The sequence below is a fragment of the Astatotilapia calliptera genome, chromosome 11 (assembly GCF_964374335.1).
Source record: "Astatotilapia calliptera chromosome 11, fAstCal68.1, whole genome shotgun sequence".
Classification (NCBI taxonomy): Eukaryota; Metazoa; Chordata; class Actinopteri; order Cichliformes; family Cichlidae; genus Astatotilapia; species Astatotilapia calliptera.
In genome coordinates, this window is record NC_137432.1 from 32058937 (window position 1) to 32076870 (window position 17934).

General features: G+C 38.5%; 3 protein-coding genes across 3 annotated transcripts; 1 reads left to right on the top strand and 2 right to left on the bottom strand.

Moving 5' to 3' along the window:
* Positions 1–1757: 1757 nt before the first annotated feature.
* scnm1 (sodium channel modifier 1) lies at positions 1758–6026 on the bottom strand. Its single transcript, XM_026183616.2, has 8 exons — positions 5886–6026; positions 5638–5708; positions 5458–5546; positions 3986–4080; positions 3549–3649; positions 3334–3458; positions 3127–3247; positions 1758–2992 (listed from the first exon to the last, which is right to left on the bottom strand). The coding sequence occupies exons 1-8, from the start codon at positions 5934–5936 to the stop codon at positions 2881–2883; spliced, it is 765 nt and encodes a 254-aa protein (XP_026039401.1). The 5' UTR covers positions 5937–6026; the 3' UTR covers positions 1758–2880.
* Positions 6027–6030: 4 nt separating this feature from the next.
* On the top strand, positions 6031–9327 carry lysmd1 (LysM, putative peptidoglycan-binding, domain containing 1). The gene is made up of 3 exons (XM_026183617.2): positions 6031–6874; positions 7302–7609; positions 8266–9327. Exons 1-3 carry the CDS (start codon positions 6644–6646, stop codon positions 8438–8440), a joined length of 714 nt encoding a protein of 237 aa, XP_026039402.2. The 5' UTR covers positions 6031–6643; the 3' UTR covers positions 8441–9327.
* On the bottom strand, positions 9321–15936 carry tnfaip8l2b (tumor necrosis factor, alpha-induced protein 8-like 2b). Its single transcript, XM_026183618.2, has 3 exons — positions 15435–15936; positions 10726–11049; positions 9321–10127 (listed from the first exon to the last, which is right to left on the bottom strand). The coding sequence occupies exons 2-3, from the start codon at positions 11041–11043 to the stop codon at positions 9885–9887; spliced, it is 561 nt and encodes a 186-aa protein (XP_026039403.1). The 5' UTR covers positions 11044–11049; positions 15435–15936; the 3' UTR covers positions 9321–9884.
* Between the last annotated feature and the right edge of the window lie 1998 nt (positions 15937–17934).

Consider the following 17934-nt stretch of genomic DNA (forward strand, 5'->3'; position numbering starts at 1 on the left):
AACCAACAGTCAAACCTGGTGGTGGCAGTGTGATGGTTTGGGGCTTGCACTTTAGTGCTTCAGGATCGGTAACCGATGGAACCGTGAATCAGAATATCAGAATGTCCGGCCATCATTTCATGACCTGAAGCATCAAGCCCACTTAGGCGGCAAAACTGAGTCGTTAAACAGGTTCATGCAGGAAAACTCTCCAGTGTGACTGCATGAAAACTATTCTGCAAAGAACAGCAGACCAAAATTCTTCATCCCTTCAATTCAAAATTCCTTACAAAAGCTTGGTTGCAGTTTTTGCCGTCATGGGTGGCACAACCAGTTATAAGGTTTAGGGGGCAAGTAGGTTTGGATAACTCTTTTCCCCTTAATAAATGAAATGATTTTTAAAAACTGCATTCTACAGGTTATCTTCGTCTAATATTAAAATTTACTTGATGATCTGAAACATTTAAGAAATCAGAAGGGGTGCAAATAGTTTTTCACAGCACTATACATAATCGGAACTGTTATAATCATAATCTCATTTTCTGTGGTAAATATTATATGAAATTATTTCCTAAAACTAACACATTCAGCATTTTAGGTAACCCCCCCCCCCCCTCAAAAAAAACCCTTGATTTAATAAATCACAGCCCTTTAATCGCTTACAGTTTCTTCTGATCTTTAGACTTCCTCCAGGCACCTGAGCTATTTTTACATCCCACCCGGCCCAACGCAAATGTGAAACGGATCCTAGCCCACTGAGCTTGAGTTACCTTGTTCCAAATATAAGAACTAACTTTAAGAGGGTTGCACCCTAATGCACCCACAGAAATTTATGAGGAGAAACAGCTGCTAACCTCTCAGGATTTTCACAGCATTGCTTGCATCCCTGCCTTCCACCTCTCGTTTCATTAATCCATTTCTTGAAAGACTTCTCACCTAATGTCAAGTTTGACAAGACCACATATGCTTTTTAGATTTCTCAAAGGTCACATTTTAAAACTGCAAGCTTCACTGACATTTGGCTTTGTGTAAAACTTTCAAGTCAGTGTTGCCTTACCACATCTATTCTGAGAGTTTCTCTTCCACTTCTTAGTTTCCAGTAAAACACGGATGTATTTTTGGACTGTAACCCTGTCACAAATGTATTCACCACATTGTATTTATGCTTCTACTGTTTCGTAAACAGTAATACTGAAATATCAGATTTGAATTTGTCTTAAAACGCTCTAACATACTTCCAAATCCCTACAAAGACGTTTTAAGACCGTGGTGACGCTCTTAACTCCAAACTAATGAAGTGAGTGAGCTTCTGAAACATATTAGCCATGTCATCAGAAACTAACCCATGTTAAGTCCCTTTGCCCCCTTCCACTGACCCTGATGTTATCCAATTTATACCAACTGTGCTGAGAGGAGCTTTAAACGAACGCACAGATTAGCACCAATACAGCCAATCTGCTGCTGATTTATAGGAAAGCTGGCTGAGAATTGATCGTATCAGACAGAGCTCACTGAACTCAAATGGAAAGGACACGATGAACAAGAAAAGGGTAATGAAAATAGTCACAATAATTATAAAGGTCAGAAGTTCAGCTGAAAATTGTTGCCCGAGCTTTTAAACCTGCTTCTTTCATTCTAGAGGAGCCATGAAAAAGATGTAAGGCTAATGTCACTGAGGATGGCACAGTTTATCCAGTCTTTCCAGACTTCTAAGATGTTTCATGTTCAGGCGGGATGTTTTGGCAAAAGAACATCCTGGTGATCAAGAATGAGAATGATTTTCTTATAAAACTAATTTCATTTAATGAACACAAACCCCCAACTACATCACAATAACAAGTTTTAAAAAACAGAGCTATCACATATGTTGGGACAATGTTTTGTGAGTGATCCACCACAAAAGAAGAAAGTTGTTCAACAGTCCAGGATGACTTTTTCAGTCTTAATCTTTATGTCTTTAAAGCTAAGGCAGATGTTTTAATGTATAAATTCTATACAGATTTTAAAAATGTTCTGAATTTCTGCCAGATAATCAGGCAAATGCCAATTTGAGTATTTTCCAACTTCTTAATAACATGAAGAGTTTGGTCAGTCGTATTGAATATGAATATTTCCAAAATCACCTTTCCCAGAATTCTGATGTTACCTTAATCTGCTTGTGCAAGTAGGGAATCAAACATGCAGCAGACAAAAGAGCCAAATCTTAACACATCTTTGGGACAAACTTGCTCTTCCCGCATGAAGAAGCACAACCTGTCGGGGGGGAGGGTCACAAGCAGAGGTCACATTACACAAATCTTTTCAACAGATTGGAGGAGCGGTGTTGGATTTTAATGTAACAAAAAATATTCACAGAACATTTTAAGGAAAAGTGCCGGTAACTGAGTGGTTTGTCTCTGTCACAGGTGTAAACGATTTCAGACTCTTCCATTCAGGACTCTTTATGGGTGTAGAGGGATTTCCTCCCTGATAAGTAAGCTGTTAGAGAATATAAGTACTCAAATTCAGAGACCATTGGTTAATTCTTGTCACTTTCCTGCAACTCAATGCTTTTCAGGGTGGACTATGATAAGCCAACAAAGGTTCAGCCTTAAGCATAAAATATAACTGGATATGAAAAGTTGTCACTTGAATAAAGACTGACTCTGTAGCAACCTCTATTGATCACATCCTGGATGGAAGAAATAGTTCAACGCTGAACACTCAGTAGCTTTAAAAAACAAACAAACAAACAAACAAAAAAACAACAAAAAAAACAAAACATAAAAAGGCTGATGAACAGAATAAATCTGTTAAATTTTTGTTTTCACATTGAGCTGTCTGTTTTATGCAGCACTGTGCCTCGTGAACGTACCACTGTGGTACAGGTTTTATCTGTGTGTCCACACCATTCTGGTGCTCTCATTTATTTGCAGGCGCTGGGGCAAGCGTGAGCGGCTCTTCCTCATCTGAATCAAACTCGACATTCTCGTCTTTAACCCACTTGCCGCTGTGGTCTTGCAGCCACCCGTCACTATGATAAAACAACAACAACAAAAAAAATAGATGAAATGCACTGAAAATCTAATAGTGACCTACATGCAGATGTGATAAAAGTAGTGAAAATGTAGAACATTAGAAAGTGAAAGTCCCACAACATTTAGGCACCTTTTCAGTTTGAGATAGTGCTCCAGCTCCCTCTTCCTCTGAGCAGTAATGGGTTCAGCCTCCTGTCTCTCTGCAGCCTGACATTCGGCAGTATCTTTTGATGGATGTGGCTCGTTATTGGCTACAAAAGGAGTTGAAGCAAAATCATGACCGAGGTTTGCTCAAAATAAAAGCTGACAATAAAACATTTTCTCTAGCAGATCTTACCTGTTGAACAGACAGTAGAGTTGCTTTGTGACGTGTTCACTGAAATGCCAGACTCCCAGCATGCAGATGTCATGTTGTCACTGGGGTTTGAGCTGGTGCTTGCTGTCACTTTTTCAGATTTTGTACTTAAAAAGAATGACAAATAATTTAAATTGTGTTTTTTATTGTATGGCTTTAAATACAGACAACAACTCTCATACCAAGTAATCACTCACCTGGTTTTTCTATGGCAGCTGTTATATGGTACCGTTTTCAGCAAAGCATGATGGGTGAGCTTCCGTGTTTGTGCTAGTAATGGGGCTGAACTGGAGGGCTCCTGAAATCACAACAAGAGTAGCTCATATTTTCCACCATTACACAACTACACTGAATTGTTTAGTAAGGTGTAATTTGTTAGGGTCATATGGTAGTCACACGGGCACCACATAAGTAATTTAACAGGAGACAGCATGGAATAACAATGTCATGCAATAATGAAAGATTACATCTGTCGAGCTTGTGATGTTTTTCCTGTGATGATTCATTGACCGTCTGCTGGCAGAATGACCCAGCTGGTTCTCATCTGTTGTTGCTTTGTTAAACACAGCTTTTTTCTGTTGGCTATGAGAGACTTGTAACCTTGACAGAGAACGCATGATTAACAGTTACTGACCTGCCTTTTTTCTTCAGCCTGGACATAGTTTTCATGTTGCCGTTTTGTTATTTCAGTCTTCAGCCGTGCTTTCTTGCCATAAAATGCTTTTAGCCCTGAGTAGAACACACAACAAATAATTGGGTTTACTAAAAAGTCAATGTAAAATGAACCAAACCTGAAAAAAAAAAAGTCATACTCGTTTCCCTTTGAAGTACAGCAAGTTTGGTAGATATCATGAAGACGTGCAAAACTTTACCTTCATACTGTAGAAATTAAACTCGTATCGAAATGTAGGTAAAAACAACATTTTTTATATGCTGTAATTTATCTAACATACATGTTATACGGTGATACCCTTATTCAAAATACACTTTCCGGCATTTTTTCATCAGAAAATAAAGAAAACCTCCAGGGTACACATGCTTGTCTTTGACTGTTTGTGTAAGAGACAACAGACAGAGTTTTGCTTTTCCGAATGAGAAAAGTTGGATATTTAAAAAAAAAAAAAAAAAAAATGAGGTGAAGAAAAATTAGATAGTTGTACAAGACTCTGATACTTAAAGAGTACAATTTGTTTGACAGCCATTTAAAGTGATGGAAAAACTAACATAAATTCAAAAGCATGGAATTTTTACTTATCCCTATGTACTTGTAAATATACAGTTTTAGCGTAAAAAAGTGCGACAATGTATAATTGTTTGGGTTTTTAATTCTTCCAAATAATGAGGGGATATCAAATCCAGATAATTTGAAAAGAAAAACTACTCTCTGTGACGCAGCATTAGAAAAGACACACAAAAACAGCTTACCAATGACGCAATCCAAAAACTACTGAACTTTCCAATATTTCAACTCTTTGTTATCTTGATTATCTTGACTTGATTATCTACAAATCCAATACAAAATTCCCCCCTGGCTGCTGCTTTTGAGTTTTATTGAGTGTATTCATTTACTCTGTTGGGTTCTCAACTGCTGCATCAAATTACAATACAGGTCTTGTTTTGACTGTTGTTTTGCCTGATGACTACATTGGCATTTTACTGAGGACACAACTACTGACCAGCACATCTCTTTCTTTGATCCTCAGTTAGTTATGTAGCTTCTCCCTCTCACAAGTAGCTTTTCAGTCTTCAGTGTTGTATTTTATTTTTGAGCAGATTGTATTAAATATGCATAGTTTATGTATCTGTATTCCTCTGATTTTGTGTAGCATATGTAGCAAGGATGGCATATTAACCTGCACTTCACAGCACCTCAGATGATAGCACGACCTCATACAAGTGCCCCTCCTGCAGCATTGACTTTGAAATGCAGAGCCATTTAAAATATGGGGCACTGTCTCAATTAATAGGGCGAAAGACAAGGGATAGAAATGCTGTGCAGATGGCTAACCCTTGATACAGTGCTTCTTAATAAGACTGGGAGCGAAACTTCAGGTCCCCTGGGTCCCCAAATTGCTTTAAATAACTTTACAGGTTCAAGGTGCTCACCGTCTAGATGCCTCTTTCCTTTTCTGTGGACTGCCAACATGTCGACTGTATCAAACACAGGACGGTAGGAACACACAAGGCAAGTGTACCTATAAGATAAGGGGATAAATTACATTTAATGCCATTAGCTACACAAGTTTTTCTTTCCCAAACATATCAATGTTTTGAAGTTCACTTCACCTTCCGTTTTTCATAAGAGCAGCCTCATCTTCTGGAATAAAATTAGACAAAAGGTCTGCCACACGACGTTTCTGTAAAACGAAGTGAATAACGTTAGATAGTATGTAAGTATTACTACTTATTTTATTCTCCAAAGAAATAACTACAATATGTTGTTAGCTTAAAGATGCTAACACTAGCCGCATGTGTGCTCTTAGCTGAAGTCTCTGTTATTAAGCCAACATAAAATGCTGCAAATTGATCCATACCTTAAGGAGATTCAGCTGGCTTTTATCATCACCTTCTCTTTTAAAAGACATAACTGTTATGATCGATAATCTAAAAACTAATCTGAATAGCAGCGTATAGCTTCTTGGCTATAATATATAAGCTAATAGCAATGCTGCATTCATGGACAAACGGAAGATGGGAAATATAGACAACTCCCCCCCCCCCCTATGTGCTCAGCTTTGAGGTGGATAATTGTTCCGGCTATCGGAACTACAACGATATCTGCTTGTTTTTATAACATAAAATCCGCATAGTCATTTGAAAGCTCGATTTGTGGCTATAGTTCATATTTACTAAATTTGCGAAAAAAAAACACCAAACTCTGTCAACTTAATATAAAACGCACAATTTTCCCCTACAGTCTTTAATGCAACACGTTGTGGCGAATCATCGGACTAGTCAGTGAACACGGCAGCCATGGCAACATATGGTTGTAGACAGCTGACTGCAAGAGTTTTGAAAACAAGTTTTTCAGCGACTTTTAGGTGTGTATTTGACAGATAAGGTACGTTATATTTGTAATCCAAGAAATTTTCTATAGAGTTTAAACGGCTGTCATTTGGAGAAAATATTGAACGCTTGGGAAAATAACGCGCGACGACATTAATTAAGTTGATAGCCTTAGCTAGCAGGCTAACTAAGCTGCTAGTTTGATAGTTATGGGCTAAAGCGGAAGCCATTATTGTAAAGATGTTATCAGCAGTGAAGTTCGCTGGTAAGCGCATTTTAGGCCCACATGGTTGTTTACCACCACACGAAAAAAGAACAATATAAGTGTTTTACGACAATGTCAGGGGAGCGAGCTCCACTACCAGCCGGAGGGGACGGCCTACTCCGAGGGAACCGCACAAGATCTTACGGCAGTTTGATCCGATCTCCGCTGTCCCCGGTGCACCAGAGACGCATTGAACATATAATTCAGCCGGGAGAGACACTGCAAGGCCTGGCGCTGAAGTATGGAGTGTCTGTGAGTATGACTGTGTTGATTTGACTCTGAGACTGAATTAGTTCAAGTATTCATTTTTTGCGCCTTTAACAGTTCATATTAAGCTTATATTGAAATTTACTTGTTGCGATATGATGTCTTCTAACTGAATACTTGATTTGCCAATACTGAAATGTAAATGTGGGTGAATATTCACTTTTCTTATAGTCGTTGTTTTATTTTCATATTTATTGAGGTAGGTTATCTCAGTGGTTCAACAAAACGTTCAACTACATAATTAAGTTGTTTATTCAGCTGTTAGGGCATACTATGAAAAAGTGTTTGCCTTAAAATGGCATGTATTTATTTGGTTTCCTGTCTGCCTACTGATCTCGGTAAAAGTGAGACTTGATTTAGCCAAGTCTAATACTAATTAACAAAAGGTTCACAAGGACATCTTCTCTTTCAGATGGAGCAAATCAAAAGAGCAAACAGGCTTTACACCAATGACTCAATATTCCTGAAGAAGTCTTTGACAATCCCTGTGATATCAGACCTGGATGACTGCAGTAATGGGTTGGATGTGGCGGAGGAGGATGGCAACAAAGGCAGTGGTAACTCTGCTTCACTTCACAATGGACACATAGGGAGTTCCTCTGAGAAAAAGCAAGAAGACAGAAAAGATCTCACTCCAGGGGATTTTTTGAAAAGGTTGGATGACTTGATAAGCCAGTCCAAGCAGGCTGCAGTCAAAGGATGCCAGGAAGCAGAGAAAAGGTATAACTGTGCCTGTCGCTGGTTGCTCTTTTCTTTGCACAGTTGTTGTCCAGTCAGGGTCATTTGTAGCATTACAGAGACTTACTCTCTTCGTTTTTAAGTCACTAATAGTTAGATCAGTTGGTCCTGCTTATGCATATGTTTTTAGTCATAATCCCTGGGCCATTATACTCATGCCATTCGTATTCCTAAACACAGTTCAGTGGAAATATTATGTTACTCAGATTAACATTTTTTCCTCCAGGTTAATATTGGAACATATTACTGCATGAGAAATGGTCAGTGGCAGTGTAATTTGCAAATATTGTACCTTCACTGATGTGTAAGTAATGTTGAGGTCATGGTCAAATATAATGCATTTTGATGCTAAGCATAGATATGCATGGATAGTATCTGATAGTCAGATTAGCCTAGATTGTCATGTCAAGTATAGTCATCCACCTTTCTGGCCTTCTTAATATTTCATCAGCCACTCACAATGTGGCTGTTCAAAAGATTCCCAATGCTTAATAGCTGCTTTAAATGCAGTTTCTAATGGCCTGGTGATAGTACCAGTGCAACAGCGATTTTTTTTTTTTAAGAATACCAATCAATTTAGCCTAAAGTCAGTACACTCTGAACGACTTGCTCTGTTATATATTTATTTTATTTGCCAGGTTTGCTGCACTAGAAGCAACTTGCAACAACAGGACATCAGATTGCCGGCCGCTTACGAGGTCACAGAGTGTCATTTCATCTTCCAGGATGGCAGTACAGGGGACAGTACCGCTCACTGTCACCAAACTGACCAGGAAACTGAGAGACAAGGAAGATGAGATCTTTGAACTGTGACATGTCTGTCACTCAGAACATTAATGGAGCTTTCCCAGGGAGCCGTGATGCGCTGTTTGATCTCCAGAATAATGGAGCGTTACGGATAAAGGAATGAAAAGGAATCCCCGGTGATCCCGCTGCTGCTTAAAGTATAAAAGTGTTTTCACACTTCCATTTAAAAATTTATATTGCACAATTGTAGACTTGTTATTTATTTGGTGAGACATGCTGTAGGTTGTGAAAAGCTTCATATGACTATTCACATCTGGGAAGTTGGAAACTTGAAATTTGAAGAATTAAAAATCAATCATATTTGTAGTCAGATGATCATATGGTCAACACAAAAAGGGTTTGTGTGTAACTGCCTCATATTTTCAGACTTGTAACGTTAGGAAATGGAATCTAAAACACAAGTCGTGTTTACTGTAATAATGATGATGACAATGAACTGGTTAGAATGATGGTTTTTCTATTAATGCTGAAAATGCAAGAAAAAATGTTGTAGGCTTTAGAATATTTGATAGCAATGATTGTATTGTTAAGGTTATATTTCTAATGTCTTTTCAATTTTGTATTGTTTGTTTTAAAATACATATTTTTATCCCATGTTAAATGACATTTGTTCACATTACTGCTAACAAATATTTCTTTTAGTATAACATGTAGATTTAGCTGTTTTGGGAGATTTAATGTCCAATTGGAGTTGATTTTTATCTGTTTTAACTGCCATATAAGACCAACGAATAGTCAGTAGGCCAATGAATTTAAACATTTTTTAAGCCCTACTGCGATCCAAAAATCATGAATTATAGATTGGATGTCCAAGCAGTCATGAGTAAAGAGTCTGTCTTTTTGTTGAGCTAAACATGTTTTTAAAATACAGTCATGGTCGCAGTAATTGTGCACTCTGGGGTCATTATCTTTATTTTTGGCTTGATTGTTGTCTGGACACCTCAGTAAATACAGTTTGTTGCTGCAGAAGCATCATCTTAACCACCAGATGGCAGTGCTGTACTATAGTGGTATTGTTCCCAGGCCTAACTTGCTTATGCATCGGTCCACCTGATTCATATCAGTGATTATAATGCATAATATCAGTAGTTCTGAATAATACAGTTCAAAGTCACAAATATTAGATGATACTTTGTGTCCTAGTAAAATAATCAATGCAGAATATATCTGTTTAATTTCAAGTTTGTTTTCTCTGGACACTGTCTGAATAGAAGATTAGCATCACTTACATAATATATATTTATGGCCCCAAAATATCAAAAACTTGAATGACTCCACAAAGCTTTTTTTGTATCCCTCATGTTCTTTGAGAACTATGGGAAAGCAGGTTGGTTCTCAAATGACTTGTTTTATGTTGCCAGTCCTCAGTAACAGAAAAACAAGCAGTTCGGAGTCCTAGTTGAGTCTGTCTGTTGATCTCCCAGTGTCTGTTTGAAATTTAGTTCTGATGTCATATTGTCCCATCCTCCACTAGTTTATTCAGTCCTTTACAGATCTTGGTGAGGTTGGGTCTGAAGGGCCCATCAGGGTTGTACAGTTGGGTCAGGAGCTGTGGGTCGGAGTAATGGTTGAAAACATGGTTGATGCGACCATGAGATTTAGTGGTGAGGTGGGTGTTGACCAGTTTCAGCAGCAGATCCCTGCAGCTGGTCAGGATGTCTGCCATCACTGTTTTTTCAAAGGTAAAGTCCACCTGCGTCAGACAAGACATGCATTCATGTTACGTATTTCATACAAGTCAAATTGTATAATATCTTAATGTGAAGTAGCAGGATATGATGTATGAATATTCTACCATGTTTAAAGACTTCTTAGAGATTGCATATTTTTGTTATTTTGCATCATTAATCTTCCTGCATATTCAGTTTTAATCCCAATACAGAAGTTTCAATATCAACGTATTATGTGGAACTGAAATAAAACAAGCGACCCTTTAAAGCAACGTCTGAGCCACGCGTTGATGCATAAGAGAATCCTATTCAACAGTGAATTAACCTGGACGTTTTGATGCCATGTGATTAATATATTTATTTATCTGTTTTAATTGGAAATATTAACACAACTGCAAATTGCATTTATTGTGGAAAAACTAAGGTCAGAAACCTCTTGAAGTTGCCTGATTTTCCAGCCTTGAAGTTCATGCTGCGCACAAAACATTTTCCCCATTTGAGAGTAATTGGCATTCTTTTGCAATTGGAGCTAGAAAACAAGTGCATTGGCACAAATTTCTTTCAGGTGATGTATGCTTACTCATACATCATGGATTAAAAAATTAAAGTTGGGAAGTGTACCTCATAGAAACTGATAGCTGTCATTGCTCCCTGGTGGAGCTTCTTCTTAAAGTCTTGGGCCACTGCCAGCTCTTCTGTGCTGAAGCGGTTGTTCCTGAAAAGGACGCCAATCTTGACTGCAATCTTGATGAGGTCTTTGATGACTTTCTGAGCCTCTGATTTATTTCCCAAGTAGTCTCTGGAGACCCGGTACAGTTCATCTAGGATCTCACTGGTGGTGTCATCAATGAACATTTGTACAGAGCTTTTTGTGGCCATGCTGCTGAGGATTTTCTTCTGTGCCTTCATGGCCATGTCCTTGGCATTGAACGCATCCATTGTTGCCTGAATTATGAAGACAATTAATTTAATATTTCATTTTAATGTCTGTCCTGATAAAGTTATTATACAACTATTCAACTGTTTTAATATCCATAATATCCACATAAACATTTTACAGCTCAGTTTGAGCGCAATTAAATTTGTGTATAGACAAAAAAAATTCATAATTATACCTGCAGAAAGAAAGCAGTGAAAAGAAATAAAATATTCATACTTTATGCTCATAAATAGCCCAACAGGATATCATTACACAGTGTGTAGTTCTCTCAGCTATAGAGGCAGAATGTTCAACATTTACAGTTTCAGCTTCCTGTGATTAAACTGATTGGTAACCATTTTCAGTTTGAAAGTTTGAATTTGTCTCTTCAGGCAGATTTCCTGTCACTACCCATACCCATCACAGTAAATCGACAGCAAATCCTGTTGGTAGGCAAGTAAAGACTAGATTGCACAACTTTTTTTGGCTGAATGAATTAGCATGGAAGTGCTAAAGAGGTCCTGTTTAAACCTGAAAGGAGAAGACACACAAGTACACTCTTAAAAGAAAACAGTTTTTCTTTCTGCCCTCGATTTAAAACAGCAGTTCCAGTTGAGTAGTTAGAGAATGATTGCTGACTACAAGGTTTAACTGTTGGAAAGGGAGGAGAAACATGTTTTACAGCAAAGTGGCGAGTCTTCCCTCATTACTTTTTAACTTTCAGATTATCATCCACTGACCCTTCTTACACATCATAAAACTCCATTTTAGTGTCAATATTAGTAACAGTTCAAGCCTTTTATTTGTCATCTTTAAATTAGAAACATACATCGACACAAACACTGAACATGTAGTGTGTTAAATTCTGAAGTAATGCCTTCATCTTATGTTAGTTACAGTGTTTGTTTTGATATCTGACATGTACTTACATTGCCAAAAGGGAAAACTACCATGGAGGAGCCTCCACAGAGGCACTTAATTTTCACTCCTGGGATTCTAACCACACCTAACATCCATCACAGAACCCCCCCCCCTCGGGAAGTCATCAGCATGCATACAGCACACTATGACAGAACTACAAAATCCACAGTTTTATCTTTGATTGTCAACACAGTTTGAATTAATTCTTTTTTAATTCCATCTAATTTCCCTCTAATCTCTAACATGGAAGCAAGCAGATATGAAGTGGATCAATCTCAGAGGAAAACTACATTTGAATTTGATTTCTCTGATGTTCTTGTTAGAGTGTTGCAAAGAGTGGGCAAGCAAAATAAGATTTAATTCCCACATCACCAAAAGAACAAAGATTGAAAGTATCACAGCAATAAGACTCTTACAATGGATGAAGCAAACAAGTGTGTTTGTAGAATATTAATGCTAAATAGATAAGCTCTAGCCTTATATCTCCAGTTCCAGAAACACGGCAGCTTAAGCATGAGCCTAAATGCTTAGCTTCTGCTTCATATTAATCCATGTTTTATGAGTAACACAGAATCAACAGATATGCAGTATCTTTAGCAAACATCAGTGCCACCGAGGCAGCTGTGCATTCTCTCCTACTTCCTGTGTCACTTAGTATTGTCACATGTGCAGAATCTCAAAGTCTAAACAGGTCTCCAGTTAATAAGACTGTTTCTGAACCTCTTTCTGAGTCATTTTCTGCACTAAACCTGACTTGTGGCCTGTATGGACAAGTATATGAGGGGTGCAGGGAGGCTGCATAGCTCAAGCATGTCCGCGCCTGCTTTTTTCACATTGCATCAGTGCTAGAACAAGAACAGGAAGTGAGCACCCTGAATCCACACGCTACCTCAATTTTTCTAACTGGGTCTACCTTTGAGTGGAACGTCGAAACAGGATGTAAACACTATTTATTAAGCGCATATTTTCTGTAAGCTGTCAGCTATCAACAACTGTAACCCCTGTGATGCATTTCTTTCCTCCCTGTTTATTGTTATTAGCAACATCATTTAAAATATGATGTTCAAGTCGCCCAGTGCCAGCAATGCACAGTCAGCAGTGTGAGCAAATGACTCCACCATTCACTCATGAATGAAAAAGTGATCGAGTCACATTAACGATCATATCATGCAAATAAGTAGCACTCGCTGTGATTCTCCCCATCACTGTTATGCATCCCACTCCCAGCTCCAAAATTCATTATAAGCAAACAGTCACTTTTATAGCATATCTCTAGTAGGGTTTATTTTACATGCACAACCATTAATTTCAAACAAGTGTCACATTTCTAATAGCTCCCTTTGTTACAAAAGCTTTGGGGTCCCTGTGGGGAATTCAAAAACATTCATAAGATTAATTTCCCTTAACAGTGATAATGAAAGTAGAGCAGTGTGACAGCTATTTCAGTTTCATACTTCAGTCTCATTTATTTGCTAAAAAGACTACTGGGATCGGAAGGATGTGCACTGTGCGCAGTCATCAGCCAGTATTCCACACAGTGAAACTCCCACAGCACGAGACAGGTCGCTGTTTGGCCTTTTGTGCATCAGCATTGTTTATTTTATGCAGCGCTGTCAGGGGGTTGAGGCTGTTTGGGTAACACTGGAACATTTCGATGCTACAGCAGCATATTGCCATAAAACCAGTGTTTTGTAATGGACATCATTCAGTCGATCATGTCGAGGATGCGCTCAATGTTGAGCAGCAATTTTCTGGTACAAATGGATAGAAGAGGGCCTTTGAGTATTTATCAGTTTGTTGTTGACATCCACAGGGAGTGACTCCATTATATGTTCAAGTGTTTGTTTCCCTCCCAAATGCCTGAAACTGCATGCTGTGTGAAATCTAATGCTGGAAGGAAAAGCACAAAAATGCAGAAGTAGAACTATCAGAGCAGAGATGGCCTTAATCAGTTTCAGAGCTGCTGTAACATCCAGGCAGTGCAGAATCTTTAAATGGTAGGTTAATGGACAGTCAAAGAGAGTTGTCCTTATTGGTGGAGTCATCCAGGCAGGCAGGAGAGGTAAATATTTAGCATTCCTCAGATGACTCAAGCATTAAGCCTGAGTGTTTTTGTGTTTGTTCGTGTTTCTACATGTTTTTAGTTGCAAGGATGACAGAGTGTATGGCCAAGCAAAAGTCATTTTCCTGCAGTTTTTGTCTGCAACTTTTTAGCAATAAAAGATTTGTTTGATGTTTCGTGTGTACTTACGTGCTTGCATCTTTGTTTATTCTACTGTTTTTGTGTTATGAAAATAGATCTGCTCGCACGCCCCCTTTGACTGAGCCAATCTAAATATTCTTTGTAATGTTCCTAGAGTGCAGCTGAGCATTATCTATGAAATCCTCACTGTTTCTCATACCAGCCCTGAGATTTCTATACTGGATTGTAGCTTCTGGGACCTAAAGGAATGTATGTTCCCTTTAGTTGCCTTTTTTCATACTGAACACTGAGAATATTCTGGGAACAGCTCAGAGACACGAGTCTGTCATGCCATTTTTAGAAAGGTCATCATTGATTGGCGGTAGTTGCATTAGTACCTGATGATATTCTGGACAACCTGAGACAATAACAGCATAAAAAATAGGAGAAGTTTCTGTGTCCTTACTCAGCAGGTTTTTGTAATAGATCAGTATCTTGCTGAATAAAATGTCACTTCCGTTGTATGTTTTGAACTGTGGGTAATTGTTGTAGTTTGTGATCCTGTTTTTCAATTATATAAATATATAAGTATATAAAGTGTTTTATACAGGTTTCTAAGAATTAATTTTGCTTTATGTTATTGTTATTAACCAAGTAATACTTTTGTTTCAGTAAAGATGACTGCTTTATAGGTTTAGGTTAAACGAGGAAGCGTTTTGAAATCCTCTTAAAGCAGATATTGCAGTTTCTCTTTCAACATTGCACAACTTAGCAGAGTTGTTCAAGCCTGCCACACATCTGTACTGCCTCAAAAGGGAAGCGAAACAGAGCCGTTGGCGCACTGGCGAGGAGTCATTACCAAAGGCCCTCAGCGTTGTATTTGTCCCTTGAATGTGTGCGGCCATGAGAGCTATGTTGCAAGCTTTCACTGTCTTTGGCTTGGGCTTAACATGCTTCAAATCAAAGTAGGCCAAAGAAGAACTAAAGTTCACTGCCTTGAGATTTGAGTTGAGCAACTCTCAGCCTGTGCAAACAAAAAAAATGAGAGCTCTACATCTGTGCCTGTCACTGTACTTGTCCCAGCATGACTGTGAGCATACATGCATATCTTCCAACTCGTGTTCAAGATGGGGAAGTGAAGCAAAGTCACACAGTTTCCAGTCATCCCTCTTCTTAGCTAACCTCTGTTGGAAACCCTTAATTAATACTCTTAATTTTTAGGAGATTAAAGAAATGGAGAGACCACAGATATCTAGTCCCAGAGGTTGTTTTTTTTACTGGCATATGAACACAGCAGAAGTTTCTTACCTGTGTGTGCGTGCTGAGTCCCCCTCCCTCCTTGTCTGTGTCAGATGTCTGCCTCTGCTCTGTGTATCAAGTTGACAGCACAGGCTGGTCAATTTAACGGGATCCCTTCATCTTAACTACGAACAGAACCAAAACCTAAAAAGAGCCCTCCTGCAGCGCTTCTGTCAGTGCTTGCCACCCTTTTCTTAAGATAATGTTGAGTTGTACTTCCTTGAGGAACTAAATTGCTGTGACACACCCCTTAGTGTGTGTGTATGTCTCTCTCTCTCTCCCTCGCTCTCTCTTCCTCTCTCTCTCTTGCTTTTTCTCTCTCTATACGCTATCATGTGTTTCCCTCTGAAATTCAAATTCAAACTCTTCCAAACCACTGTATTTCTCTCTTAGCCTCGCTCTTCACAATTTGGCACTCTGAATCGGCTTGTCTCTTTCCCTGCTCTTCTCTGTATTGCTGACGCTGTGCCTCTGCTTGTTCTGACTAGTGAAAAACCCAGAAAGAATTTACGAATAATCCAGTGATGCAGCCCATTGAAAGGGGAGAGGCTTAACTCTTTTTTTTACTGCTGTTCACCTTCGCTGGAATGTGGCTCCTGTCAGTTCTGCTGCGCGCCATGTCCCTCCCCGCATGTCTCTTTTTGAAGGTAGAATCAAAACAATGAGTAGCCAGGAGTGTGTCTGACGTACACAAACAGTCAGAGATCACTAACTGTTCTACAGCTTTTTTTTTATGTTTAAAGATTGTGTAGAAACACAGCACCAATGTGATAATTAACAAAGTTAAAGCTTTATATTAGTTCTTTTCTTTAGTTGTTTAATAATGTTGTAGTAAGTTGTCCATTTTAAATTTTTTTTAAATCTTTACACTAACATTTTAATTACAAGCTAACTTAGCGCATTGTCGCTGAAATGTTTCTGTTGTTATCAGATTACAATAAAAACTAAAGTCCAAAAGTGTTGCTCCCCTGAATGAACTATTGTTCAATCAGTGGCCATAAAACTCATAAAGTCTTATCTGAATCGGAGGCATGCAAATACACATAAAGGTCTCAATAAGTCTCAGCAGTTACAGCAAATGTCTGCGATTCAACGATTCATTTAGAATCAGGAAGTGTCCCCTGCCTCTTGAGCTGTGTGTTTATCTATATATTTTTTTTTTCTGAATGACAACCAGCTGTGCTGAAAGACTTTTGGCCGAGGCCTGTGCCATTCAAAAAGACATATCCACTAAGCATTTGCAAATGGTAATTGTTGTCAGATGTTGAGGTTACAAGTCGCACTGAGACCCAGCTGGACTAAGAGGAGTGCCTGGACAGGATACAGCCCACCAGTATCCGATCGAGCACACCTGCCTCTTTGTTTTGCCACCTACCCTGCCCTTCTGCAAGAAATTAACATGAGTAAAGTCGTGGTAAACTTTTCTGCAATTGCAGAATGAGGTCTGTCGCCTTGGCAACAGACAGGAAGTAGTGCTTAAGCGGTTTCCTGATGGCTTCCTCTTTATCATGTAATGACATCTCACAAGGAAACATCAGCAGGGAGTACTCAGCTGTATATCTGTGAGTGAGAGTTTACACCCTTGCCTATGTTTGTGCATATGAGCGAGTGTGTTTTTGTGAAGGAACGTGCACGCGGTGAAATTGAGTTCTTAACTCTCTCACCTTCATACTGTACACATCTGACGCATGCTCCTCTTTTGGTCATGAGATAATGTGAGCATCTTAAATTATGCCTGTTATGTTTCATTAAAAGATCACAGGAACCTTCAAAGCCTCCAACTTTGCACACACACACACATACAGGCACTCACATAATGGCAGTGTGTTATCACCAGATGACTAAGACAAGAATAACCACTGAGGTCAGAAAATTGGACCTGAAGATTTGGAGTCTGAATTGGATGGAGGATTTGGTGAGCTTAGGTGCTTTCTGCACTCATGCTGGCTTTGTGTTATACGGTGAACAAATGCTGTTTCAGGTGAGGCTAGAGGCGTGATATGGTCTTTCTGAAGGTAACAGAGAATCAGTTTTTAAACCCTTACAGCTCAGCTGTTTTTTTTTTTTAGCTTTGAAGAACCTCAATGATCCAAAAAATAACTAGGTCATGGTCTCTAATTCATTTATTTGTTGCTGTGTGTCTAGTGCATCACCTCCTAGTGGTTGTTAAAATTAATGCCATCTGTTTACAGATAACACCTGAACAGTAGTTGTTTATCATCATCCTTTTGCAATCTCGTGCTTTTTTAGACACACCTTTTTAATGTCCTTACAATTTCAAGAATCTCCTAAGTTTTGGGAAACTACAACAGCAGCTTATTATCACCACTTAAGCTGTATTTTTGTAATTCAGATAAACTTTTAGTTGTCCACAGTATAGACTTTGTCTAATAGAGATTGACCATTATAGTTATAATGAAACATTCATAAATGAATATTTGCTTATTTCAATGAAATTCTTCTTTTTTTATATAAATGTTATCAAGTGATATAAGAAATTGCCTAATTT